The sequence below is a fragment of the Doryrhamphus excisus genome, chromosome 23, assembly GCF_030265055.1.
Source record: "Doryrhamphus excisus isolate RoL2022-K1 chromosome 23, RoL_Dexc_1.0, whole genome shotgun sequence".
Classification (NCBI taxonomy): Eukaryota; Metazoa; Chordata; class Actinopteri; order Syngnathiformes; family Syngnathidae; genus Doryrhamphus; species Doryrhamphus excisus.
Genome location: NC_080488.1, coordinates 312081 through 339320, shown reverse-complemented (window position 1 = coordinate 339320; position 27240 = coordinate 312081). Strand labels below are relative to the sequence as shown.

The 27240-nt window shown below is 50.7% G+C and overlaps 2 protein-coding genes across 7 annotated transcripts in view; both read left to right on the top strand.

Annotated features, from left to right (window-relative positions):
- The window catches only part of mid2 (midline 2), a 61174-nt gene extending 39689 nt beyond the window's left edge, over positions 1-21485 (top strand). For 3 of the 4 annotated variants that reach the window (XM_058062805.1, XM_058062804.1, XM_058062802.1), the window contains 9 exons: positions 2978-3085; positions 4797-4945; positions 5031-5158; positions 5739-5882; positions 7163-7324; positions 13806-14013; positions 14304-19441; positions 20694-20749; positions 20841-20905. In XM_058062805.1, coding sequence (XP_057918788.1) covers positions 2978-3085; positions 4797-4945; positions 5031-5158; positions 5739-5882; positions 7163-7324; positions 13806-14013; positions 14304-14721 — 1317 coding nt within the window. In that variant the 3' untranslated portion in view covers positions 14722-19441; positions 20694-20749; positions 20841-20905. Of the gene's footprint in view, positions 1-2977; positions 3086-4796; positions 4946-5030; positions 5159-5738; positions 5883-7162; positions 7325-13805; positions 14014-14303; positions 19442-20693; positions 20750-20840; positions 20921-21160 lie in introns of those variants that run through there. The other variant, XM_058062801.1, reaches the window with a different exon arrangement.
- Positions 21341-27234, top strand: pmt (phosphoethanolamine methyltransferase). Of its 3 annotated transcripts, none has more exons than XM_058062808.1 (12): positions 21341-21491; positions 22404-22575; positions 23231-23386; positions 23449-23585; positions 23778-23929; positions 24107-24295; positions 24592-24681; positions 24744-24833; positions 24909-25031; positions 25484-25615; positions 26712-26828; positions 26890-27234. In XM_058062808.1, the coding sequence occupies exons 2-12, from the start codon at positions 22415-22417 to the stop codon at positions 26998-27000; spliced, it is 1458 nt and encodes a 485-aa protein (XP_057918791.1). In that variant the 5' UTR covers positions 21341-21491; positions 22404-22414; the 3' UTR covers positions 27001-27234. The 3 variants fall into 3 exon arrangements, with proteins under 3 accessions (XP_057918791.1, XP_057918790.1, XP_057918789.1); XM_058062807.1 differs by lacking the exon at positions 21341-21491 and adding an exon at positions 21537-21770; XM_058062806.1 differs by lacking the exon at positions 21341-21491 and adding an exon at positions 21555-21797.
- The last annotated feature ends 6 nt before the right edge of the window (positions 27235-27240 follow it).

Sequence of the window (27240 nt, the reverse complement as noted above, 5' to 3'; positions counted from 1 at the left end):
CTATTCCGTAAGGTTTTAGAACGATCAGCACTCTGATCCATTATTTAAATGAAGTCCTCCAGCGACTGGTCAAATATGGAGGAGTCACTTCAAGTTCATTTCATTTCTTTATGAGCCATTTATTGAAGAAGTGCGCATGGCAACCTTGTTTTACAATCATCTATCATGGAGGAGTCACTTAAACGCTGGAACGGCTCTTTTTACTACCCGAGTTGCGGCGTGTCGCTTTGGAAGTTAGATGTTGGAGTCCGGTGGGGCCTCGGTGCCAATGGTGCCAATGGTGCCAATGGTGCCAATGGTGCCAATGGTGCCAATGGTACCAATGGTGCCAATGGTGCCAATGGTGCCAATGGTGCCAACAGAAGGGCAAACTGAATGAGTCGGGTTGAAGGATGTGGAACGTTGTCCGTTTCCCGGTCATTGGCGGGTGCGTGAGGTCATTGGGGGGTCATTGGCGGGTGCGTAGGTCCATTGGGGGGTGCCTAGCTTTGGAAGTTAGATGTTGACGTCAGGTTGAGCCTCTGCGCCGATGGTCCTAACAGAAGGGCAAACTGTGTCGTGTTTTCGGATGCTGAGGGTACCTAACCGTGACAAACAGCACCTCTGAAAGGCAAATCTACTTTGGGAGTTGACGTCACGGCCCATTTGTGGCCGTGTGGTGCCAAAACATGGTGTTGATGGCACGTCCTGGTGCCCCCCCCCCCACCTGTCGTTAAACATCAGGCATCCGCTTGTCGCCATTGACCTTTTCCATCCGGACCGTGTTGTGGATTCATGGAAGTCGTCGTGAGTGTGATTCTTCCGCTTGGCCATGAAGCACTGATTGCCTCTCACACACGCTGCACATGAACGCATCATGCTTGCCATGAACCGGCGTGACAACACCCACGCGAGGTCAGGTTTGGCTGGTTATGGCTCACATCAGACTTTGAGGTCCCTGAACGCATCAGCTCAGCCAATCAATACGAAACGATGGCAGCGTGATTAATGAAGTGCAGACAAAGCCAACGTTAGGTCGTCTTGTTTGTCTTCTCTGGCGGCCGTCTGCATACAGATGCATGATGCAGAACATGCAACACACATGCAACACATTCCCCTCCGTGTTTGCACCTTCCCGAGGTTCTTCCTTGATGGAGCGTCCTCGTCAAACGCCACTTCAATTATTGATGGAAGGAATAAGCGCGGCTAATGTGGGCATGGATGGAAATAAGGTCACCTTGAAGAACGAGCCAGGCTGCTTGATATTGTAGGAACGTTGCTGCATCACCAGGACAAATGAGGGGGCTGGTTGAGGGGAGGGGGGGGGGGGGGGGTTAAGAGGGCAAAGGGGGAGGGGGCGGGCATTGATTTAGGTTGAGTGACAGTGTGCAAGGTAAAAAAAAGAGGAGCTTTGAAGGCCGACCTGGATTCCCCGTCCTCTTTGTTTGCTCAGAAGATACCGTCAAACGTTCTCCCGGCGTGTCGGCACACACGGGAGAGGAGACGCTTCCTCTCCACCTTTGCTTTTATGTCGCTGGCAGTCGGGATTGTTGACTTTGGTTTCATCTTCGGGGACGCTGACGGCGTGACGCACGCCGCATCTGGCCTGTTCGTTGTTGCTGAGCTACCAAATATCGTACGGCTCCTCCACGGCTCCTCCCGCATTCACGGGGGGGCCGGGAGAAAAGTGTCTTTCCTGCAACAACACGATAGGAGGAACGCCAGGAGGGACTCATCATGTCTTCTATTGTCAGGAAAAGCTGTTGGCAGGGAAATCTCTACACCTCCTGGAATGTCAGGATTTAGCTCCGCTATTGTTTGGACAAAAGTAGCATTGTGTTGTTCTTGGCCTCTCATTGGACGCTTGGTGGACGCAACCTTCACGTCGCTGTCTTCACTGTTGGCGTATTTGGAAGGCGCCATTCGTCAACTCTTACATTGGATGGGAACTCAACGGCGAGGAAACGTTAGGGGAGTCTAGGGGCGCATTTCTTTCACCTCTGATTTGTTACCATACTGAATATCGGCCAACGCTGATATCAAGCCGATATCAGAACAGATCAACTTTGTATCATTGCCACAGCTGAATTTAAGCCACACCCGCTGAACTGAAAGAGAAGATGTATACACTAGGCTGTACGCGTGTAATATCCACCCACACATCCGTCTATCCATCCATCCACCCATTGATCCATCCATCCATCCATCCATCCATCCATCCACCCATTGATCCATCCATCCATCCATCCATCCACCCATTGATCCATCCATCCATCCATCCACCCATTGATCCATCCATCCATCCATCCACCCATTGATCCATCCATCCATCCATCCACCCATTGATCCACCCATTGATCCATCCATTGATCCACCCATTGATCCATCCATCCATCCATCCATCCACCCATTGATCCATCCATCCATCCATCCATCCACCCATTGATCCATCCATCCATCCATCCATCCATCCATCTTCTATAGGACTCATGCTGCAGTCCAAACCATTCCAATGTGAAGGTAGATGAGCTTCCACGTGATGACTGCAGAAGAAGTCAAGCTGATGATGTGACAGATAGGAAGTATGATTGACATCTACCTTTGAATAAACGTGACAATGGCAGATGATCCATAGGGATCACATTGCACATGATTGACTTGTTCCCTATTATTCTGCTGATGATGCTGCCCATGTCATCTTCTTATCCGGCATAGATTGCTCATGTCTTGCCGAGGCGGGCATGCGTGATGCCTTCTTCTCACAGGTTGCATTACCATGAGTCCTAATGACGTTCCTTCATGAGTAAACGTCATTTGGCCTCACTAGTGAATATTCCGGCACTTCCGAGCTATTCCAAGCCACAGTCGGTGTGTGCTGGCTAATTACCGTCTCATCCTAGAAGATAGGACAGCTCAAACGAGTTAGGACCACCCTGATCTACACCAAAGATGACCACTGATGGAAGCTGCAGAACATCCACGCGTGTTTGTTCCCCAGGTCAACACCGCCATGCACGAAGCCAAACTGGTGGAGGAGTGTGACGAGCTGGTGGAGATCATCCGCCAGAGGAAGCAGGTCATCGCTGTGAAAATCAAGGAGTCCAAGGTAAGGCCACACGTTGGTCTGGAGGTCAGATGAAGGAGACGCACGGAGAAGGAGGGCAGGAGGGGGCTGGGCTGGCAGGAGGTGGTGATGGCTCTCTTCCATCATGAGATGCAATAAGTGTGGGTGACGGACGAGGCCTGCATTACCAGTTGTGGCTGTAGGCAACCACCTCATGTAGTTGTTGTATTAACTCCAGAAGATGCTAGCATGTGCGTGTACCTCTGCGTGCGCTTTAAAGTGTCGGTTTAGCTACTCGCTGCGCTGTTGTTTCAAACGCTCCTGCCTGCTGAGCCCTTGGCTCCTCCCCCTGGTCCAACATTGGTTGTGTTGCCGCAGGGAGGACCGTGGACTTCCGCCATTTAATGATTCATTTTCTTAATTATAATGACAGCATTTATGGTGGTGGAATGTATGATTCCCAATATTGGTCCAATAAAACCACTCCTAATCAAACCTTGAAGACCACTTCTGGATCTTCAGGAGCTTCTAAGTCGAGATTGAAAAGGCACAAAGAAGCAAGGAAGTGAAGTGATCATCAGCTGATGTCTACTTAGAAGCTCCTGAAGATCCAAAGTGTACATTTTTCAACTGCTTTGAAGGACCACGGCAGGCTCAGTGGGCGACCAGGAGGTGTTTGGGACGTTCTACAGCAACGTAGGCTGCGTCAGGGATGTTGCCGTGGCGTCGTCTCCTGCGGAAGCGCGGGAATAACAGGATTAGCAGGCGTGATCACACGGCAGTGCTCGGCGCTCCTTCTCTCATCATCTCCTCTTCAGAAAGAAGAAGGCTTCATCTGGGTTCCCGTGGTGTCTTTGTGGAATGTTCTTCATTCACCTGGTCCTGTCTTTTCACGGCCAATCTTTTAGATTATGAACTATCAAATCAGACGCTGATGTTTGTGTGAACCTTTCCTGCTCTGCTTGTCGTGCTCGGGTGAGCAGGTGGGAGGAGAAGAAAACAAGTTCGCTTCAGCTAAAAAGTTTGGGTACATTTGGTGGAAAGTGGGTCACCCAAGTTTGGAGCTGCTGCCTCAGAAGTTAGTCTGGTTCCAGCGTCGCTCTGTTCACGTTTGATGCTTTTGTCCCCAAGTGCAAAACTTTCCAACCAATGAAAAGCTTCGGTGCGTCGTCATGAACCCAAGTTGACGTCTTTTTTGGTCTCCTAACCAATTGGGCTGATGAGGACGTTTATCCACTACGACCAACAACATCCGCTAATTACCCAGCATGCCTCCACCGTCTAACCTGTGCAATGCAAACATGCTTTTGGATGCCCCAATAATACCACCAACACACACACACACACACACACCGCCATCTTCTTTCCTGCAAGCCTGCAGGACACGGGGGCCACTGAAAGCCGCCCTTGAGAGGGGCCGGACTCTCGAGGGCCACTGAGGGTGGCCATTGGATCCGAGGGTGGGCTGAACACCTCAGCACCCCCGTTACGTAACGTGTTCAGAAGGTGGAGGCAAGAACCAGAAGCCAAGGGGGTCACCCCCCTGACCTTGCAGGACGGGATCACCTAGCAGGGGACTTCCTGTCTGGTGTTTTGGAGCTATTGGGCAAAGGGTTGGCCAGAGTTCAACTCTCAACGTGCCGCTTTGGGGAGCAAATGAAATGTTGTTGTCGGCCACAAGGGGGAGTGGCTTCCAGAAGGTCTTCCTGGATCCCAGCAGACGGACGTGACGAGCAGGATTTGTGTGCCGCAGGTGATGAAGCTCCGTAAGCTGGCCCAGCAGATCGCAAACTGCCGCCAGTGTCTGGAGCGCTCCAGCGCCCTGATCACTCAGGCCGAGCAGAGCCTGAAGGAGAACGACCACGCCCGCTTCCTTCAGACCGCCCGAAATGTAGCGGAGAGGTAAGGTGATGGCGACGCCGCGTGATGTCATGGCTCAATGTTCTTAACCTTCTCCTGATGTTTCTGGTGTGTGAACGCCCTCCAGGGTTGCCATGGCAACGGCCTCTTCCCAGGTGCTCATTCCCGACGTCAACCTGAATGAAGCTTTCAACAACTTTGCCTTGGACTTCTCCAGAGAGAAGAAGATTCTGGAAGGCCTCGACTACCTGACAGGTCAGAGATGTTTGAGCTTCTGGTTGGACCACTAAATGTTCACTAACCTGTGAAGGTGCGAGTGTAAAAGACTGTGGGGGTGTTAGATCATGTTTAGAGGTCTCTAATAACGCTAACTGCTTCATTGATGCCCAAACAGACTTTTCTTCTGCTGTCTTGGTCACGGGCAGGTGTGAGTGACAAGAAGAAAAGCTCTACCATGCTCTATCACACTTACTGGGAGGCGAGGTGTCGGAAAAGTTCCAGGACTGGACTGGTGTCACAAAGGATAGATTTGGACTCCAAAGTTTGGCCCATTAAGTGACCCCCCCCCCCCCCCACCCCCACCCCCGAAGGCAAACATACCTTTCCAGCCTGAAGCAGTCTCAAGTTGTCTCTCGCCTCTTCTGGCGACGTGACGGAGGTGAACGCTGCAGGATATCGTAGTCGAGCTACGAGCTGGCTGGTCCTGGACGACGACGCCCACAGTACTGGAACCTTTCTGACACGGCCATCTTGTATTTAGCGTGCCCTCGTCGCCACATATCAGACGTGCAGGCCGCCGACTGACTTGAAAGCATCTGTGTGCCCCCCCATACAGCACCCAGCCCCCCCGCCATCCGAGACGAGCTGTGCACGGCCTCCCACGACACCATCACCGTCCACTGGACGTCCGAGGACGAGTTCAGCGTCACGTCTTATGAGCTGCAGTACACCATCTACACCGGCCAGACCAATTTCATCAGTGAGTCATGTGACACGCGCACATCAGCATCAGCACAGCCGCGGTTGCCCTGGCAACCACCCAGTGTACCAGCCATGTCATTACAAAGTGAAAGTGTTCACTTAGTCACTCACCTCATCACGTTCTTCATAACGTTAGCTAACTCCTCAATGGAAGCTCATCAGATCCACTTGGCCGCCACAGAGACGATGAAAGGGAAGTCAGAGTGGATGATGGAGGGAGAAAGGAGCTCTGGCTGCCGTGAGGATCCTGGGTTATGATACATTATCATACATTATGATACATTATGATACGTTATGATGCATTATGATGCATTATGATGCATTATGATACGTTATGATACGTTATGATACGTTATGATACTTTATGATGCATTATGATACATTATGATACATTATGATACGTTATGATACATTATGATACGTTATGATACGTTATGATACATTGTGATACGTTATGATACATTATGATACATTATGATACATTATGATACATTATGATCCATAATCACACATGCTCCTGCACAGGTAAAGAACTCTAGTCCCGAGGTAAAGAACTCTAGTACCAAGGTAAAGAACTCTAGTCCCGAGGTAAAGAACTCTAGTCCCGAGGTAAAGAACTCTAGTCCCGAGGTAAAGAAGTCTAGTACCAAGGTAAAGAAGTCTAGTCCTGAGGTAAAGAACTCTAGTCCCGAGGTAAAGAAGTCTAGTACCAAGGTAAAGAAGTCTAGTCCCGAGGTAAAGAACTCTAGTCCTGAGGTAAAGAACTCTAGTCCCAAGGTAAAGAACCTTTACTATCTAAGAGTCTCCCCTCATCCATTGTTAAAAGTACCTCACATCTCATGGTGGTATTTGCGTCCTGTGAAGTACTTCTATTTACAAGAGGTCTCTCCGCCATTACTGATGCATGGATGCCGTCGCCACCTCGCTCAATAATTCATAAGCTCGTCCCAGGAGGTTTCAAGTGGGGAATGTTCCCAGAGTTCCAGGTTAGGAAAAGATTTGGGGAGAACGAGAGGAGCAGCGAATATGGAACTTGAACTGAACCTGAAGGAAAGGTAACCACACGGACGACCATGTGCTCATACATGTTGCGTAACACCCGAGGCTGTGGGTTCTATCAGCTGTTGAACGTGTGATGAGTCACTCAAGGGGGGGGCAAACATCGGGTCCACGTCAATAACGCTGGGGGAGAAGGTCCTGTTCTCCGCCGTCCAAGTCTACGTCTCCGTGTCGTGGCGAGGACGGCTCCTCACGTGGTGTCTTCTGCTTGTGTGCCAGGCTTGTACAACTCGGCCGACAGCTGGATGATCGTTCCCAACATCAAGCAGAACCACTACACGGTTCACGGCCTGCAGAGCGGCACGCGCTACGTCTTCTTCGTCAAGGCCATCAACCAGGCGGGGAGCCGCAACAGCGAACCGGCACGACTGAAGACCAACAGTAAGTCCCGTTTGGAGCGCTGCTCTCTTCCCTTTGGAACCACCCCGGGGCTCCCTCCCTGCTGGGAACGTAGCATCCAAACGTTCCAGCTTCCTTCCCAACTGCTGCTGGTGGCCTTTTTACACTCCGGGTGCTCGGCTTTATTTGCTACGTCTGGCTCAAAAAGGAGCAGGCAGAACCTGAGCTCATTCATGGAAAATGTCTGATCATGGGAAGCATACCGTTAGTGTACACAGTTGTTGGATACTTTATTGGATACAGTTATTGGCCAACAAGTGTGGAAAGGTAAGGACAACCCAAATAAATCATTTTTCAAATAATGAATTCATATCTAATCAATTAGAATAAAACACTTAGTGTTTCAATCATTAAATCAATAAATACATTCATGTATTTATTATTTATCCAAATAATAATGAATAATAAATAAATAAATAAATAATAAAATAATATATGCTCCACGATAACCCCCCCCCAGCAGCGGCCCATGGAGGGTGACAAACTCCTAGCTTTATTTTTAGAAAGTGAAATTGCCAAAGTGGTAGAGCGAGGCTTAAATGGCGTGGATATGATGACGCCGCTGAGCTGCTGTCAGCCGCCGAGCCGCCGCACGGAGGATTAGCGGTAATCTCAACACGCTGCTGCCGAGTAAAACAACATCAAATGCACAACAAAACTTACTTCCAGTCACTGCAAGTTTCACCAACTTTTGGCTTTGGTTTGAGTACCAGTGATGTACTTGGTACTACATATACGTATACTCACAGCACGGACACGAAACCACAAAACCTTGCAGGGTTGCTAGCCGTCAAGTAGCCGTTAGCTTCTAGGAGGCAAGTTTGACCTCTGGATGACCCGCCCAGGCTAGCGTGTTGACCAACCATGGTTGAGTCTGCCGTCTGGTTCTCCATATAGTTGAATCTAATCTAATCTAATCTAATCTAATCTAACCATATAATTCCTGTCGAAGCCTTTGCTCCTTCCTTGGAGCACGGTGGCCAGTCGGGATTGGAGCGCTCCAGGACTTCAGGGCTGGAAAGGCTTTTTAGCTTTGAGATAGTTTCCAGGCACGCGACACGGTGCCTTGGTTGGAACAACGTTTGAAACCACGTTGTTCCACTCTAAAGGCTTTCTCAGCTTTTTAGGTCAGTCCAGGCTCCAACGGGGGCGACGCTTAATGCCGGCGCTCCACTGCTGTTGATCAAAGCTTCACTGCACCCCCCCCCCCCCCCCCCCCCCCCCCCAAAGTGGCCCAGCACCGCCCGGCATCGGCCAGCATGTATGAATTAAGCATGATGAGGAGGACCTGGACGAGTGTGTGACCTTCTACCATCCACGCGCCTCCCAAAGTGGCGTGAGGAGCGTCTAAGTGGAGGAGAGCACGAAGGTGGAGGACACAAAGTGGCCTGAAGACACCAAATAGCTCTTTGCAGGGAGAAGTGTCTGTGGACACGAGTGGCCTCCATCTACGGCTTTGTCGCCACCAACACCGTCCGCTCCTCGGGGGGGGGGGCTCATCTTAGTGTGGGGGGGTTGCAGTTCAGTCCTTTCATGGCAGACTGAGCAAGGCGGTGTCATGGGTAGATAAGTCATATGTTCATATTCATATTTCCATATTTTCATATACGCAGCACGTTCCCCATTCAGCTTTCACAACATTTCTATTTTCTGTCAAAGTCGTAATGTGGGAAGAATTGATCCTTAGGGATGTTCCCAATCCGGTTTTTATGCCACCGATTCCAATACCGATGACCCATGAGTGAGGTCTGAGATCCGAGCCCCCACCCAAAGCAAACCTGCTTGCCGTCAGATGTGAGTGGCAGCGTGTACAAACTGACCAATAGCGGTCCCGGGATTGACCCCTGGGGAACGCCACAGGTCATAACCCACTTGGCGTGGAGACCAAGATAGCAAAGATCTAAAAACACTGAACACTTTGTGGATCCTTATGTCAACCTTTGGCTGTAGACTGTAGTGAATATGTGTATACATGTGTAGTATACATGTGTAGTATACATGTGTAGTATACATGAATATATGTATAAGTATGTACTCTACACGAGGTTCTTCATCATGTTGGTTTTGACTCTACTTTAGTCAAGTTTGCGGGGTTAATATTTCTTTGTGGAACTAAGGAGTAGAAAGGTTTGGTGCTTCCGCATTTCTGGATGATTAATTCCGTGTCAGATCTCGGATTCTTTGGATTCGGACTAAAAGCTGCGAGTTTTCATGTGATGTTCCTCCTTGTTTCCTCGCTGTTGGCCTTGCGAGGACTGCAGCAGTTTCTTGCTCATTAAAGAGTCGCCGAGTTGATTTTCTATTCACCAAGCCAGCATTTTCTCATTAATGACTTGCAAATTTCCCTAGCCTCTAACAGGCTGGAAAAGCATCCGGAAAGGAGGAATAACAGCCAGGAAAGCCCAGCTCGTACTTTTGCCTCCTTTTCCCGCCCTAAAAGTCACATGGCAGTCGTTGAAATCATCGAGCATCCTTCTGGCATCCGTAGGCGTGCCGCCGTCTGAGCATGCTCACAACCTCCACTGGAATGCCGACACTTCCTGGGACACAGCCGCGCCGCGCATAGCCCGCCATGCGCGACAGGAAGTGTGCTCCCGTTCATCACGTCCGGCTTGGCTGCGTACCCGGGTGGAAGTCCAATGCAGGACTCCAAATAACATTTGGATATTTTCATTTCCATGCCCATGAGGGTTTCTGGATGTGGCCCTGGGTCTGAGTCCCTCCTGGAAAATACCAGCACCTACACACATGACCAGTACACCCAGGGGGGATTCTACCTCATGTATTTACACCCAGGGTGGATTCTACTTCATGTATTTCCACCCAGGGTGGATTCTACCTCATGTATTTCCACCCAGGGTGGATTCTACTTCATGTATTTCCACCCAGGGTGGATTCTACCTCGTTTATTTCCACCCAGGGTGGATTCTACCTCGTTTATTTCCACCCAGGGTGGATTCTACCTCGTTTATTTCCACCCAGGGTGGATTCTACTTCATGTATTTCCACCCAGGGTGGATTCTACCTCGTTTATTTCCACCCAGGGTGGATTCTACTTCATGTATTTCCACCCAGGGTGGATTCTACTTCATGTATTTCCACCCAGGGTGGATTCTACTTCATGTATTTCCACCCAGGGTGGATTCTACTTCATGTATTTCCACCCAGGGTGGATTCTACTTCATGTATTTCCACCCAGGGTGGATTCTACCTCGTTTATTTCCACCCAGGGTGGATTCTACCTCGTTTATTTCCACCCAGGGTGGATTCTACCTCGTTTATTTCCACCCAGGGTGGATTCTACCTCGTTTATTTCCACCCAGGGTGGATTCTACTTCATGTATTTCCACCCAGGGTGGATTCTACCTCGTTTATTTCCACCCAGGGTGGATTCTACCTCGTTTATTTCCACCCAGGGTGGATTCTACTTCATGTATTTCCACCCAGGGTGGATTCTACTTCATGTATTTCCACCCAGGGTGGATTCTACTTCATGTATTTCCACCCAGGGTGGATTCTACTTCATGTATTTCCACTGTACACTGTGTGCGTGTGCATGCATGTGTGTGTGTGTGTGTGTGTGTGTGTGCATGTGCATGTGTGCGTGCATGTGCGCGTGCATGTGTGCGTGCATCCTGAACCTCCACTTTGACTAAGCCGGAGAAACCAGGCTGACAATAAGAGGCATGAAGGTGCCCCAGGGGGTACACGCCTCTTTACTCCCTCTAATATTTACCCAGCATGCCCCCCCCCCCTTGACAGGCGTCAGGCTGCGGCGTGCGGCCCTTTCGGTAAACAGTCGTAGGTGGGGAGGGAAGAGGGAAGAGAAAAGAGGAGATGATGTCGGCTATGAAGCTTTGAGGGAGAGAAGACAAATATTTGGTTCTGCATCTCTGGCACGGGTCCCCAAAGGCATCCCTCAAAGGGCCCAAGATGGTGGTGGGCTTTAGCAGACGTAACGTTCCAGGAGAAGCTCTCCTCCTCCCATCTTCTACGGTAAAGCGGTGGTCTGGACCATCCATTGTAGACTGGTCACTACACCAAAGACTTGGACTCGGACTTGACTTAGACCAGACATGTAGTACATGTACTTAGACATGTAGACCAGAGCTAGGGCGTTGTGGCTGGAGAACTCATGGAGCCTCCTGCTGTTCTTCTGTTTGAACGTGGATCAGAAGCATGGAGTAGATAACGCTAGTGTGGAGCGGAATACAAGCATGGGCTAAATATATCCCATCCATCCCAACCAGGACCCGGAGGAATGAAGTTGGATGGAGGCCTGTTTTGTTGTCCTATTTTCCTCCATCACAGCTTCTCCACGTCTTTCTGGTTTCCAGTGAAACCATGGCTGCTCCAAGGCAGGAGAAGGTTAGCTGGGCCTGACTTCCTCTGCCGTCAAAGGACGTTTACGACATCGATGGCGGGACCTACGTCAGGGAAAGGGAAAAGGAACGTCAATAGATGACTAGATGATCTCCTGCATTAAACAGAGTTTGGACCCAGGCGTCTTATATTCTCTGGGGGGGGGGCGTGACGGAGCGTGAAGGAGCGTGAAGGAGCGCGGTCGTGATGGCCATCATCAGCTGATGGCGACGAGCGAAGGCGTGTCGCTAACCTGCTGGCATCTCCACTCATGTTGGCGGACGCCACGTGCTTTGTCCTCACGTTTCTCGCGTCTTTCCTCGCCCAACCTCGGGCCCGGCCCCGGATCTGGGGGCGGCCCCCCTGGAAAGCCGTGCCAGTGTTTGCAAGAGGCTGCTGGCAGCGATAAGCAGTTGAAAGGAGGGAAGCATTCATGTAATTGGCTCGTCCTCTCACTTCCCACAAGCACTTGCACTCAGCAGGCGGATTATGGAAGGGGCGAGAGGATGGGATTGAGAGGGTGGGGTGCGTGGGGGGGGGGCAGTGGGGGTGACAGTGAGGATGGGGGCTCATTGTGTCTCATTAAGCCGTGGGAGGCAGAGAGGTGTCAGAGTTAAATGTCGGGTCTAAGAGGGATGATGCTGACCTCTTCCTGGAATCATCCCCTCAACTTCCGTCTCTCACCTCCTCTTCCCTCTCAGCTTTCCATACAATTTACCGCTCTTATTACGGGAATGCTGACGATGGAATCATCCCCTCAACTTCTGTCTCTCACCTCCTTTTCCCTCTCAGCTTTCCATACAATTTACCGCTCTTATTACGGGAATGCTGACGATGAAGCGTGGACAACGGCGCCCAGAAGCGTGGAAACCCGGCAGAAGATTTCTCCTCAGTCGGCGTGTTGGCCTCGATGCCGCGGCGTTTTCACTTCTACAAAAAGTCTTCTACAAAGTTGTCCCCGCGGGGCCCTCGCTGGAGAGACTTTGGACACCCCTGCTCTGGGGGCGTATTTGTAAAAAACCCCAAAAAAGAGCGGCTATTTTTAGCTGCAGTCCAACGGTAGCATTCCCACCTCCCACCGCATCTCCAAGCCCGAGTTTCCTTCCGCTCATTTCCTAGTCTGTGTGATGGCGGCACCGAGGCGGATGGCGGCACCGAGGCGGATGGCGGCACCGAGGCGGATGGCGGCACCGAGGCGGATGGCGGCACCGAGGCGGATGGCGGCACCGAGGCGGATGGCGGCACGCTCACGGAATCTTTTCTCCAAAGGCTGCGGGGGGGCTTTGAAGTTGACGCTTGTATTGCAAACAATTTCCCCTTCTGTCGTCTCCTTGAGTTTTGTGCAGACGCTCCACTTTTCCTTTGGAATGCTGCTGCTAACGTTTCGTTAGCATCGCCTCCTGACTCGTCCGCACCGGCGACACTCGGTAACACGGACGGGGGCACCGCCCCACGCCAAGGGAATGCCGTACAGTAGGTAGGAAGGACGGCCTACACGTGGCCCAGTCCCACATGTCCGTATGGGGTCGGGAGAATGCCATCCGTTCTTCCTGTCTCGGCATCTACTGATTATCCTAGTTATCCTGATGATACCTGGAAGCGATATCCTGATACTGGGAAGCGATATCCTGATACCTGGGAGCGATATCCTGATACCGGGAAGCGATATCCTGATACCTGGGAGCGATATCCTGATACCGGGAAGCGATATCCTGATACCGGGAAGTGATTTCCGATACCGGAAAGTGATATCCTGATACCGGGAAGCGATATCCTGATACCTGGGAGCGATATCCTGATACCGGGAAGCGATATCCTGATACCGGGAAGCGATATCCTGATACCGGGAAGCGATATCCTGATACCGGGAAGTGATTTCCGATACCGGAAAGTGATATCCTGATACCGGGAAGCGATATCCTGATACCGGGAAGCGATATCCTGATACCGGGAAGTGATATCCTGATACCGGGAAGTGATATCCTGATACTGGGAAGCGATATCCTGATACTGGGAAGCGATATCCTGATACTGGGAAGTGATATCCTGATACCGGGAAGCGATATCCTTGCCCCAACACGTGTCTCTTGTCTCTCGGCAGGTCAGCCCTTCAAGCTGGATCCCAAAACGGCGCACAAGAAGCTGCGCCTGTCCAACGACTGCCTGACCATGGAGAAGGACGAGAGCTCGCTGAAGAAGAGTCACACGCCGGAGCGCTTTGGCGGAACGGGCTCGTACGGGGCGGCCGCTAATGTGTTCATTGACAGCGGGTGTCACTACTGGGAGGTGCTGCTGGGAGCTTCCACGTGGTGAGGCACACACACTCACACACAAACACACACACACACACACACACTCACACACACACCCAGCTGATGAGATGTTCTACTCAAGATGTGATTCTCGTGGGAGACTCGCGGCGCGTTCTCTTAGCCTCGTTATGTTGCCCGCACTAATTGGCCGTGTGGAGCGCCTCCCTTAGGAAGGACCCACAGGGCTACGTCCGCGTCCTCGGCGTGCGCTAGCTCGGCTACGCTAGTAATTAAGGACTGATTCCGCATCACTAACGCGTTCCAAAATACGCCTCTCCCCCCTGAAGGTACGCCATCGGCGTGGCTTACAAGTCGGCCCCCAAAAACGAATGGAGCGGCAAGAACTCGTCGTCGTGGGTGTTCTCGCGCTGCAACAACAACTTCGTGGTGCGCCACGACGGCAAGGAGATGCTGGTGGAGGCCAGCCTGCAGCTGAGGCGCCTGGGCGTCCTGCTGGACTACGACAACAACGCCGTGTCCTTCTACGACGCCATGAACTCCCACCACATCCACACCTTCGACATCTCCTTCCTGCTGCCCGTGGTGCCCACCTTCATGATCTGGAACAAGTCGGTGATGATCCTCTCAGGGCTTCCCGTGCCCGACTTTGTGGAGGGCATGGCTCTGGATCACCAAGACCAGCAGCAGATGGGTCTCTGCAGACAGGAGTCCCCTTACTTGACCGGCATGAAGACCTGCCGCTGAGGGAGGCGTCCGCCCCGCAGAGTCCCGCCGGGACCGGTGATGGACGGATCCGTGCGAGTGCTGCGTGGACGGCTGTTAAAAAAAATGTCCTCATCCTCGGATGATCCATCGGAGGTCGGAAAGGTCACCCGTCAGCATTTGGACTTTGGGAGCCGGCTCGTGGGCTCGTGTTAGCATCGTTAGCATCGTGGCCGAAGGAGAGGGTTCCGTCTTCCTACTTGATCCCTTCCTTCTGGGGTCCTGGCAGACTGGGAGCCTTCTGGAGGTCCCACAAACCAAAAAGATCTTTTATGCTCTTCAACTATTCTTTGAACAGACCAAAGTCATAGCCCACCTTCGGACGGCTCGCTAGTGGTCTCCATCGGAGTGCTCATGGGATGCTCATGGGATGTTCATGCCAGGCCCGCTGGACCGTAGACCAGGACCAGGGGGCCTCTGTACTCTCCCACCCCTGGGATGTGGTCCTGGAGGGGCCGGACGGTGGATGGCGCTGTCGCCCTGCCTTCGTTGACGGGGAGACAATGGGAACATCCACATATCATCTGGCAGACACGTCCAGGAACCTCACGTCCAGGAACCTCACGTCCAGGAACCTCACGTCCAGGAACATCACATGACCACTCGGATGGAGACCACCAGCAAGCAGTCCAAACCGTCAGCGATGGCTGTGGTGTGTTCAAGGAATCGTGTAAGAGTAGGAATGTTGGACTAATGGACGTCATTGGACTTTAATGTAGCAGATCTTTTATGTCACAGGTGTCAAACTCATGGCCCGGGGGCCAGACCTGGCCCGCCACATCATTCCATGCGGCCCCTCAATAATTCATCACTTCTTTCCATGCTAAACCAGGGGTGTCCAAAATGCAGCCCGGGGGCCATGTGCAGCCCATGGCACATTGTAAAAATATACACTGGCAAGGAAACCAAACTGGGGAAATCTGCACTAAGTCACATCCTGCTAAGTAGTTGGGGGTGAACATCCATCCATAGATAGATAGATAGATAGATAGACTTCTATCTATCCTACCGAGACTAAAGTGTCAATAATGCGATGAGGTTGGGATAGAAATCTGTATATATGTATGTAATATATATATATGTATATATATATATATGAAGTATGAAGTGACACGACTCAGGGTCAGTTAGGGGTCCATCATTTTGTTGATCCAAGCCGTGGCACCTGGCCCCCCTCGGTGGCACGGAGTTTGACACCCGCTGATCCCGGTCTGCAGTCCCGGGGACGTGTGGCACCTCGGCTCCCCGCTGGAGAGGACCCCGGCCCACGGTCCAAATGTGCGGCCCACGGTCCAAATGTGCACTTGGTGACTCCTTGACTTGTATCATAAGAGTTTTATGGGAGAAGACAGACGTGTTATTTATGACAGAAGTTTATTTTGAATGCTGCCATATCCGCCGTGCACTATTCCCACAGCTCTGTGGCTTCTTAACGTGACAGCAATCAATCAATCAATCCGGGACGGACGTGCCGCCGCTCCTAAGATCTTATCTCGCGAAGGACTTTGGTGTTTTTGTGTTTTTTTCCAAAAAGAGAAGGAAGACTTTCTTCCAGACGATTCCGGGATGAGGGTGGATTTTACACTTTAACTGTAACGTCATGGCATGATGGTGTTTCCATGTTAGGTGTCCACACACGTGCACGCACGCACGCACGTGTCCCCTTTCCTTTGGCTCGGCCTCACGCTGATGAATGCATGACAACAGTAGCGTCAGGGTCGCGGTCACGTGCACTCCCTCCATTCATCTCTGGCCGCCGCCCACGAGCAAACGGCCGGCTCGTCTTCATGTCTCCAACAAAAGGCTGCTAAAAAGACTTTTCTTTGGAGTGCAAATCCCACGTGAGGCTGGCAAGCTGCCATCCGGCCCTGCAGGTGGCGCTAACATTTCCATCTGCCGTTCTTATTGGCCCGATGCAAGCAGACCATAACACAAAGTTGTTTTACCTTTATATGCCCCCCCCCCTTCTCTAGCTCATTAATGGTCCTCTAAAACGAACAACCTCCGTGAACATGGCTGACGTTTTCAATATTTTCCACTTTATCCTTTTGCTAAATGGACGTTTCATGATGAATCTGCTGTGAAAAGGATTGCAATTACTTGTACAAAATCCTCAATTCTTGTTTAGAAGGCTTGCAAAGGCCCCTCGTTTCACCGAAATCCCTCCTCAGCTCCCGTGTCAAAGGTCGCCGGCGGCCATGGTCCTCCTGCCGTCATGTGACATGGCAGCCCTGCCAGAAAGTCCTGGCTGACATCGGCAAGGGAGCGCTGGTACGTCACCTGACGTAGGAGGTGGGACCAAGCGGTCTGGTCGACCGTCCCGGCGGGATGCGAGCTGTGGAGCTCAAGGGTCTTGTTAGCGTTAGCTTTGTTAGCGTTGACGTGAGGGCGGCTGATGCGGTGGTGAGTGCTTTCTTTGTCCGGGGCCGTCCGGGGCCATCCGGGGCCGTTTGCAGTGTTTTTCTTTCTTTGTGTCACAATCAATACAGAAAATACCCAGTGAATGATTTTCAGTACCCCCCCCCCCCCTGCAGTGCAGTGTACAACCCTAGAGACAGTGTGATAGATTCCACTCCTTCATGTTCTTTGCCAGTCCAGCACTCTCCTCGTCTCCTGCTGGTCCTTCCATGAGCAGCAGGAGAGGAGCATGGAGTCATGTACTCGGTGGATGGAGTACTCAGTGGATGGAGTACAGTATATATGATATACTCTTGTACATTGTATACAGACCTACGCTGTGTTATTTATGTCCGTTTACGTCCCATTAAACGCCCCATCACAGTAAGGGTTGTGCTTTTCTTCTCATCTTCCTGGTGTAGGAACCTACTGGTGGGGGGGCTGGACTACACAATGTCCAAATATGTTCATATTGCAGCTTTTCAATACTATTTAAAAAAATATATAAACATATTTAATTATTTGAAAAACTACATTGGTTAATAGTCAACCCAGGAAATACTTTCTAATACTGCATATTATGCGATATTATCTTCTTTCATCCTTTTTCCCAGCTGGCTGAGCCCAAGGGACTTTAGTCTGGCTGCCATCACAGTCATGTTTATATTTATGTTAATATTTCTTCTTGGTTTACTTCCAACCACTCCAAAACACACGGAACAAAAGGTGTCACCCTTGTAATGCTTCACTTGCTCGCTAGAGGTCGCCCTGTCGCTTTTCATTCACTTAGTCTTGTTTGCTATCGATTATGTCAACATCTTTGGAAATGTTCTTTTTCTCATAGTCTTTCCTCAAATCTAAGTGTTTTAATCAGCCTTACAGCCCCCCCCCCCCCCCCCACCAATATTACTATGTGGAAATGACGTAGCATCATTTGGACGAGCTGCCCATAAAGTACCCTTCCATATAAAGTATGCCAGTTTGTGATTGCCGCTCATCACTCCCGCTTATGAGCTGAGGATCATCAAAAATGGATAGAATTCTCTCTAATGTGACCCACCAAGAAGACGTCATCAAGTCCCTGCAGGAAAATAACATCTTGGAGTGCAAGTCTGGGTTACTGGGACTCACTGCTCTGTTGATGCAGCTGAAAGATGCTCTGGCTTCTGGGGAGAACACCATCTTTTTATGGATACCCACCCGTCCGTCCATCCATGCATCCATCCATCCACCCACCCATCCATGCATCCACCCATCCATCCATGCGTGGAAGGGGCGTAGAGCATGAGAAGCATCTGCTATGTGTCCACAGCTACATTAATAGCAATGTTGAGTGTCTAATTCAGAGATGGGGCATCAGTGAGAGCAGTAAATAAATAAATGAAACATTTAGGACACCAAGACTCCCTCGGCTAATATTTCATAGCATCTTCCCTATCAGGAGTAAACCCTGAAAGATGGCCTTTCCTCTGAATCTTTCATGTGACGTATTCTTAGCTTGTACGTCTACCGAAGCCCGAACTTTGTTTCCATAGATCACTACGCTAACTCCATCATAGATGCTCCCTCCCTTCTTTAAAGTTGCACTTTTACGCCATTTCGACTCATAAAAGAATCGTCAGGAGTATTCCTAAGTAGTGAGCACTCTTATTTTTACTCCTCTGTCGTGGCCCGCTGGATGCTCCTCATTTCCAGTGTTATTTCCAATATGCAAATATCCCTAAGATAGTTTCTATTGCCTTTCTTCGCTGATTGGCTGGAACAAAACACGTGACCTGCCTGACTTTTGAGACGTTTGGACCAACTTGCTACATTTGGTGAGTCCGTTTGCTCTCTACTTAACTTAAGCTACTCAAACCTTAAAAAACCTTAAGAAATATTTCCTCCACCACACTATTTGCCATTTGCTGTATTTTAGAAATGATAAGCCATTATGAACTGGTAACACTTCCTGTTCCCTTCCTTTCTTCACCCACAGGAAGTAGCGACTGCCTGCCTGAGGCGCTACTGCCACCTAGTGGTCAAACGTCAACATGAACATATGCAGACGACATCAAATGAGGCGTTTGTGGACACGAGCCGAGTAGGGGAATTATTGAATCAGGCAATACGGACACGATCTTTCCTCAAGCCGCGTTGTACGTACAAAAGGCCACAAAAAGCAATCGTTTAAACTGCTGCTTTGGAGGAGCAAATACCTGAAAAGGCTAATTACTGTTTTTTAATGACTGAGGGGGAGGAAGGTGGGTGATCTCAGTGTAGCTCAAAAGCCCCCCCAGTACGACAATGACTCTTTCTTTTGCTGGTAAGACAATAACATCGAACCTTGAAAACATGATGGTACTCATATGCATTTAGCAATCACCAGTTGGGTGGACTGGATACAATATGAAAGCAATTATGAAGAAGGCAGTCAATGTTAAATATTACTATGCTGTTGTGAATTATCACCTTTCACTCTGGCTTATGATAAGCACTGATGGTGCTGCGGTATGAAGGTCATTCGAGGAGTTGGCATTCCTGGTTAGGGTGACATGAAAGTGTAAAGATATAGACGCGTTACACAACACGATTGCTTCAAATGATCATTTACAGACCCGTAGAACCGGCCTGCAGCTTTGAAACTGAAGGCGGTCCTCCTGCGCTGTTCACACGTGTCCTGGGCCTTGACCTTTGTATTTCAGATCATCGTGTTCATTTTGACTTCATGTGGTTATTGTTTTTGTCATCACCAACCTAGATGACATTTCAGTGCTGTAAATTTAGCTGGTCGCTTTTAAAATGGACGACAATGGCAGCGTTTCAACCTGCTTTAACCAGTCAGGCTTTCGTAGTGAATGGTGTGTAGTACCCCACACTGGTCACTAGGTGGCAGCAATGTTACCACAATACTCAGTGAAGCGCCACAGGCTTTTATTGCAGGTTGGAATGATCTCACAACAGGTACAATAATCCCCAACAGGAACTACTGATGTATGACGTCACTTCCTGTCTGTGCCACTGGAACACGTTTACTGAGCCACACTGTGACTTTACTGGCTTCCTCTGTTGTTGCGTCTACTGTATTGGGCAGGGGTGTCTCGGTGACTGTAGGGCTGTTATGTCATGCCTACGTTGCTCTGGTAATGTTAAAAGCCATCTTTTGAAGATTGTTTTTCTAAGCCCAAACTATGAAAATATTCCATTTCCCAATCCTACTTCAGGGAAATGGACATAGACACCTAGCCACCACGGAGGAGGGCTAGAATGTCATATAATTATCATATGGCAGTAATGTGATTACCGAGGGTATGAATGCTATATAACCATACATAACTAATGTGCTGACCATGACCTTTGACCTCGCTCGGAGCGAACTGTGTGAAAAGTCCCAGAAACACGAGCGACTCCAGCTCATCAAGACAGGACCGTGTTTGTGTTCACGGTGGGGGCAGGTTCCGAGTTCAGTGTACGTTACCATGGTGATAGAGCCGCTTCAGAGACAGGCGACACGACACCCGCATTAGCTAGCTAGCTAGCTAGTTCCTGCTACCGTAACTGGCTAACAAAACAAGCAGCTTCTTCCTCGCAGGCAGTGTGCTGACGTCTGCCGGTGTTATACTGCCACCTGCCGGTAAGACCCATCATAGACATGCTAATCGGTAGCCTGTACGTGCTCTGCTTTTTATTACTTCTAATTTAGAATATACTTACTTCTAATTTAGAATATACTTTGGCTGAATGAGATGATTCTTTGGGGAAGGAGAGCCCACTAAAAACTCACTAAAGCAGTTCTTTTGAGGAGGTAGGTGATCTTTGATTATCCTTCAACAGGACAATGCTGCAACGTCACCACGTTAGTGACGTACGGATCCACGATAGGTTGTGTGAGCTGTCAATCATTCGTAAAGTAGTTAGTCAGCAATCATTTATTCTTTTCTTCGTATTTAGGTTGTTTTAGCCTTCCATGGCCTGGAATATCGGCATGTGTGCTTGTGTGGCCTGTTTTTAATTATTTGGGAACCTGTTTCTTCTTACTTTACAGTTATTAAACATGTAAATAAACTTCAAGTACGAACTGCAAGCTTCAAGTTTGATTGGCTTGCACGCCCCCCAAGAAAGCCTTCATGGAGCATGGTCCGGCTAGCCCACGATGGCCACGGTGACCAGGACACGCCGTGTTGCTTCTCTCCACTTGAACAGAAGAGTTTTTCCACCCTTTCGCCTGCAACATGACGCAATGTTGCGCAATGGCCGCATGCCACGCCGCACAGTTCCAACGTGTCAGCACAAAAACAGGCAGCCGGGTCGTCTGCCTGACTGACAGGCCGAGAGACAGCAGGACTTCTTCTTCCTCCTCCTCCTCCTCCTCCTCCGTGAGTCTCCTCCATCCCGCCGTCGACGACGTGTGCCATCGCTCTTCCTGTGTCCGTGTCGCCAAGAAGCCGTGTGGGTCCACGCTAGTGTCAATGCAGGGTCCAAACGCCCCCACGGCCCCCCCTCCGCTCCACTCCCCCAGCCCGGCTTCACCAGATTGGACGCATCCTCATGGCCAGGTTCCTTCCACCTCTTGGCCTCCCCTATATAAGCCATGGGGGTCCGACCTGGTCCAAGCCTGCTGGGGGAGGACTTAGCTGGCACCTTCATTGACTCTTGTAAGCCACCACAGGGTATGGAGCACGGTACGTCAGGTGGGAGGCTGGCCCCCCATCTCTTGGATGCTGGTCCCTTTCATCTGGTCCACTGGTAGAGGCTTGGCGGCCATTTTATGCTCACCTTTACTCTACTCTTGTTGTTTGTGTTTACCCTGACCTCGCTGGAGTCTATCCCAGTGCACCCTGGCTGACGGGCTGTGTGCACAATCCATCTTTCCTTTCTTTTCCATCCATCCCTCCTCCTCTTCTTCCTCCTCCTCCTCCTCCTCATCCCCCTGGGGAGACGGCCTCTCTTTCCCATGTCAATAGAACGTATGTGATTTGGTCTTTTATTCCTGGGTGGGGTTGGCTCTGGCCGTTAGTCTAAAACTAATTCCCTTTTTGCTGAATGGCTGGGAAACGGGAATGACCCAACTCTACTTTATACGGGGGGGGGCGTTTAAGGAGCCAAATGAAGGTGGACGCCATAGCTTTTCTTCTACCTTTTAGCAGCGTTACCAACATTTTGTTTACAGCATCCAGCCATGATAGCTCATACACACACACACCCGTCCGTCCACCTACCCACCCACCCACCCACCCGTCCATCCACACACCGTCCATCAACCCGTCCATCCTGTGCTGTGTGTTCAGTGCGCAGCACCATGACAGAGTTCTGGAAGGAGCACTCCAAGGAGGCCACGGTGGAGGAGATGATGCTGGACTCGCGTGCCCTGGAGCTGACTCAGCAGGAGCTGCCTGAGATCCTGTCCATACTTCCCAGTCTGGATGGGTGCCGCGTGCTGGAACTCGGGGCCGGCATCGGGTGAGCACATGGTTTTGAAGATGGAGCTCCATGGTTCCACTTGACGTGGAGTCATGTGACTTCTGGTGTTTGTGACTTCAGGAAATCAGGAACCAGATGTCAGCTAGTCCATCATTACTTCTCATGTTCTAACGTAGTATATCTCCAGAAATTCCACCTCGGTTTTGTTGACTTTGTTTCTCATCAGATTAGAACTTTTAAAATCAAAGTTATTTTTTCTTGGATACTTCAACTCCAGGCTATTGAAGGACCTCTGATGCTCATGTTGCCCTGGTACTGACATGTGGGCCCATCCATCGTAAGTGGTCCCACTCGGCTTGTACCGGGCATGCCCATATAAGTCCAGCTCACTGAGTCTCTGAAAGGGAGCGTTCATCCCAGACGTCTGAAAGCCTGGCATGGTTTACCACCAGAATAGAAGGTTCTACCTAATAGAAGGTTCTACCTAATAGAAGGTTCTACCTCCATGTAGAGCTCAGGAAGGGCCAAAAGCATCACAGGTCCCGTTGAAACCACGTACTCTCCTCATCCTGTAAGCTGCTCAAAGTGCAACTTAGCATAGGAGAGGCTGGGAGGTGGACTTAGGACTGGAGTGGCAAGTTTCTAAGTCACATGACTTGGATGGCCAAGTAATGATGAAGGACTTCATCTCCAGTCGATATACCAGCCACCTGCTGACACGAGCGGCCCACGTGACCGCCGTGGACTTCATGGAGAGTTTTGTGGAGAAGAACCAGCAAAGCAACGGTCACCACGGTAACGTCACCTTCCTTCAAGCTGACGTCACCAAGATGGAGGTCCCCCCAAACAGGTGCGTAACGACGGACCCCGACCACTGGCGAGAACTTTTCACGCAACGTCTCCCGTCCGCAGTGTGGACTTCATCTTCTCCAACTGGCTGCTGATGTACCTCAGCGACGACGAGCTGCTTCTCTTGCTGAGCAAAATGCTGACGTGGCTGCGGCCTGGCGGTTCGCTCTTCTTCAGGGAGTCCTGCAACCATCGCTCAGGTACGCTAGCCGTCCGTCCTCGTGGTCGGCAGACTCACCTCGGGAATATGGCCGCCATTGTCCTTGGCGAGCGTGGCGAGCGTGGCGAGCGTGGCGAGCGTGGCGTGTTGCAGAAAGACTTCATGGAGATGTAATAGATGTACCACAAGCCCTGGTAAACAGGATGTCCTGCTGCCTTGCACCTACTGCCAGGCGACTGCAAACGGGAGTTCAACCCCACACATTACCGCACGGAGGCCCAGTACAACCACCTGACCAGGTCGGTCCAAGTGGAGGACCAGAAGGCGGGTCTGTGCTTTGGTTTGGACATCGTGCTGAGAAAGAGGATTCAAACCTACATCGAGGTGGGTCTTCCACATTGCTGCCTGAAAAGTAGATTTTGACATTGTGTTGCTGCCGCATCTCCCTGTCCTTTCTGCGCCGTGCTTCCAGGCTGTGTGCTTCTGAAACATCTGGCTTTGCACCGACGTCCGCGGTGAAGCACCTTGTTTGTGAGCCGCTTTTGTGTCCTCCACGTGCAGGTGAAGAACAACCCAAACCAGATCTGCTGGCTTCTGGAGAAGGTCCCACGCCCTTCAGACACCAAGGACACGTTCAGCTCCTTCCAGCAGTTCCTGGACAACCAGCAGTACACCAGGAGGGGCATCCTGCGCTACGAGAAGATGTTTGGCTCGGGTTATGTCAGCACTGGAGGACCTGCCACCACCAAGGTCAGGCTGACCTTGTCATGATTCATTACAATAATCATGACAATAACTCCAAAATGACTAGATTCATTGCTAGTAGTAGTAGTAGTAGTAGTGGTAGTAGTAGTAGTGGTGGTAGTAGTAGTGGTAGTAGTAGTGATATTGTTAATACTGGCCCTTACATACGCACCATATGATAACCATAATCATACATCATAAAGCAGATGCGTATGCCCAAATCCCTTCTGAAAAGAGTCCTGATGCATGTCATGACTCTGGATGGAGTCAGAGGAGCAATGATGGTGACCTTCTACCAACAGGAGTTCGTAGACCTGCTCAACCTGCAGCCCGGCCAGAAGGTTGTGGATGTGGGCTGTGGGATCGGCGGAGGGGACTTCTACATGGCGAAGGTGAGAGAGCGCCACGGAACGTGCCCGGCCACGCCGTAGTGTGACGGCGGCTCTTATTTCAGACGTTCAAGGTGAAGGTGCTGGGCTTGGACCTGTCGGAGAACATGGTAGACATCGCCATGGAGCGGGCGCTAGCGGAGAGGCTGCCGTCGGTGTGTAGGCTGGTCCAAGCGATGGCGGGGTGAAGCTGCACCATGGTAGTCCTGGTTACAAATAATCTGCCGCAGGTGGAATTCGAGGTGTCTGACGCCACAAAGAGGATGTTCCCCGAGGGTTCCTTTGACGTCATCTACAGCAGGGACACCATCCTGCACATCGCAGACAAGCTGGCCCTCTTCAAACGCTTCCATGTAAGCACGTCTGCATATGACGTCTGATGTTCAGCACACGCTATGTTCCCTCGGGCGTGCCCGCCCACGCTTCCTGTCCCCTCCCCCCCACTACGCCCTTTGAGGGCTTCTTCCCGTGTTAAGTCGGGGCGAGGGGGCCTCGGCGTGAACGGCGTCTGCACGATAGAGCCCCCAGTTTTTATTGCAGCAAACACTGAAGCCTCTCCTTTAGAGCCGCTTTGTCGCTCTTGGTAAGGACCTGGGATGGTTTACTCACGTAGTTTTTACTTCCAAGGGAATACAAGGACTTCCTCTTGGACTATACTGCGTACTCTTGTGTACTTAGGGCGACACTCTTTGACGTTACTGGAAAACAGCAAGTTCCATAGCACGCTTGGCAGGTTGCATGAAGAAGGATTGGAGGCGTAAAAGGACAATAACGAGTCCTGGAATGTTCCTCTCGTTGTGTCCAGGCGTGGTTGAAGCCTGGCGGCCAGCTGCTCATCACGGACTACTGCTGTGGGGACAGGCCGTGGACCCCCCAGTTTGAGGCCTACGTCAAGCAGCGAGGCTACATCCTCCACACGCCGTCACAGTATGGACAGGTAGGTGCCCGGCGAGACCTCGTGTGACGTCACATTCCATGACGCCCCCTTGGAACCCTCGAAACCACGCCGGCCAAGCCACGGCCGAACGCTCCAAACAGACGTGACCCGAGAGCAAAAATACACAAACACCACACGACTCGTGCAACAGGAAGATGCAAAGCAAAAATGCAGCAGTCACATAAAAGGTCAAAAGGTCAAAGAGAGATGCTGCAGTTCAGCAACAAAATGGACGCCATAGCCTTCGCTAGGTGATCGCTAGCGCTGTAATATAGTCAGATATTACAGGAGGTGTTTAACAAAGACATTAATGTTGATGCTTTACATCAACTGGTGGGCATCGTGCCCAAGTCTTGGTAGATACGTTGGTCTGCCTGGTTCTTCCATGTGGTTGTTTGGGGCTTTCGCTGTGTTTTGGCAGCATTTCCCTCTTTCCCAGCATTTCTTTGATTTTTGGTTATCGTTATCATATCTTTTGCCCCTGTGAGCCACGTCACTAAACGCACCATCCGCCCTCCATGCCGCTACTAAACGCACCACCAAGCAAAACACGTGAAGTCAACTTTGAGAAGGTGTCGCAATTACAGAAGTCGGCCACTAGAGTGCGCCAACGTGTTATATGTCAGCTTGATTTCATTTCAAGTAATAATACTTAGTTTTCAGATGTATTTCAGTCCACACAGGATATGTCAATCATACCAGCAGAATCAGAACGGCCACCCGACTCCTTAAATCTGGGGTGTCCAAACTTTTTCCTCTAAGAGGCACATACTGAAATATTAAAAGATGCAGGGGCCACTTTTAAACCAACCCGCATAGAAATGCAAAGATGTCTTTAATATTTAAGAAAAAAACAGCCTGCTTGAATGGGAAATGTTAACTAGGTAGCTAGTTATGAAGTTAATGCTAGTTAATGCTAATGGTAGCTAGTTATGAAGTTAATACAAGCGGTACCTGCAGTAGACTAGCAAGTAGTGATACTGGCACCATCCCACCTAAAGGCTGGGTCATGGTAGTAGGTAGCTAGCTCTAAACCAGCTTTTTGTGTCTGGAACGGGTCTTAGCTCCTGATAGCTGACTGGCCCACTGTCCTTAGTTCATTCAGGATGCCGGCTTCTGCAGCGTTCAGGCACAGGACCGGACAGCCCAGTTCATCCAGGTCATCAGGGAAGAGCTGCAGAGAGCCGATGCGGCCAGGAGTGAATTTATCCAGGTCGGAACAACAAAGCCCTTAGTTGGGAACAGACGCGCACCTAACGGCCTTTCTCCTGCAGGAGTTCTCTGAGGAGGACTTCAACGAGATAGTGAACGGTTGGAGGGAAAAACTGGAGCGCTCCAGCAGCGGGGACCAGCGATGGGGCCTCTTTCACGCCAGACGGAACTAAGTGGTCTCCTCATAAAGGGGCGGGGGAGTCAGTGGGAGTTTGGAGTGGTGTCCACTTTCCTTTCCACGCTGTCACTGATCTGAAGACGGGCCCTCACGTCCTCATCACGGGGGCGTTGGAAGGAGCCTACCCTAGGCTGCAACCGCAGTAGTAGCACTACTTATCAGGGGTCGTACCGTGCCGGCTGTGAGAGCATTCATAGCTGCAATAAAAGCCTGTTGCTCTGGCTAGCAAGTCTGG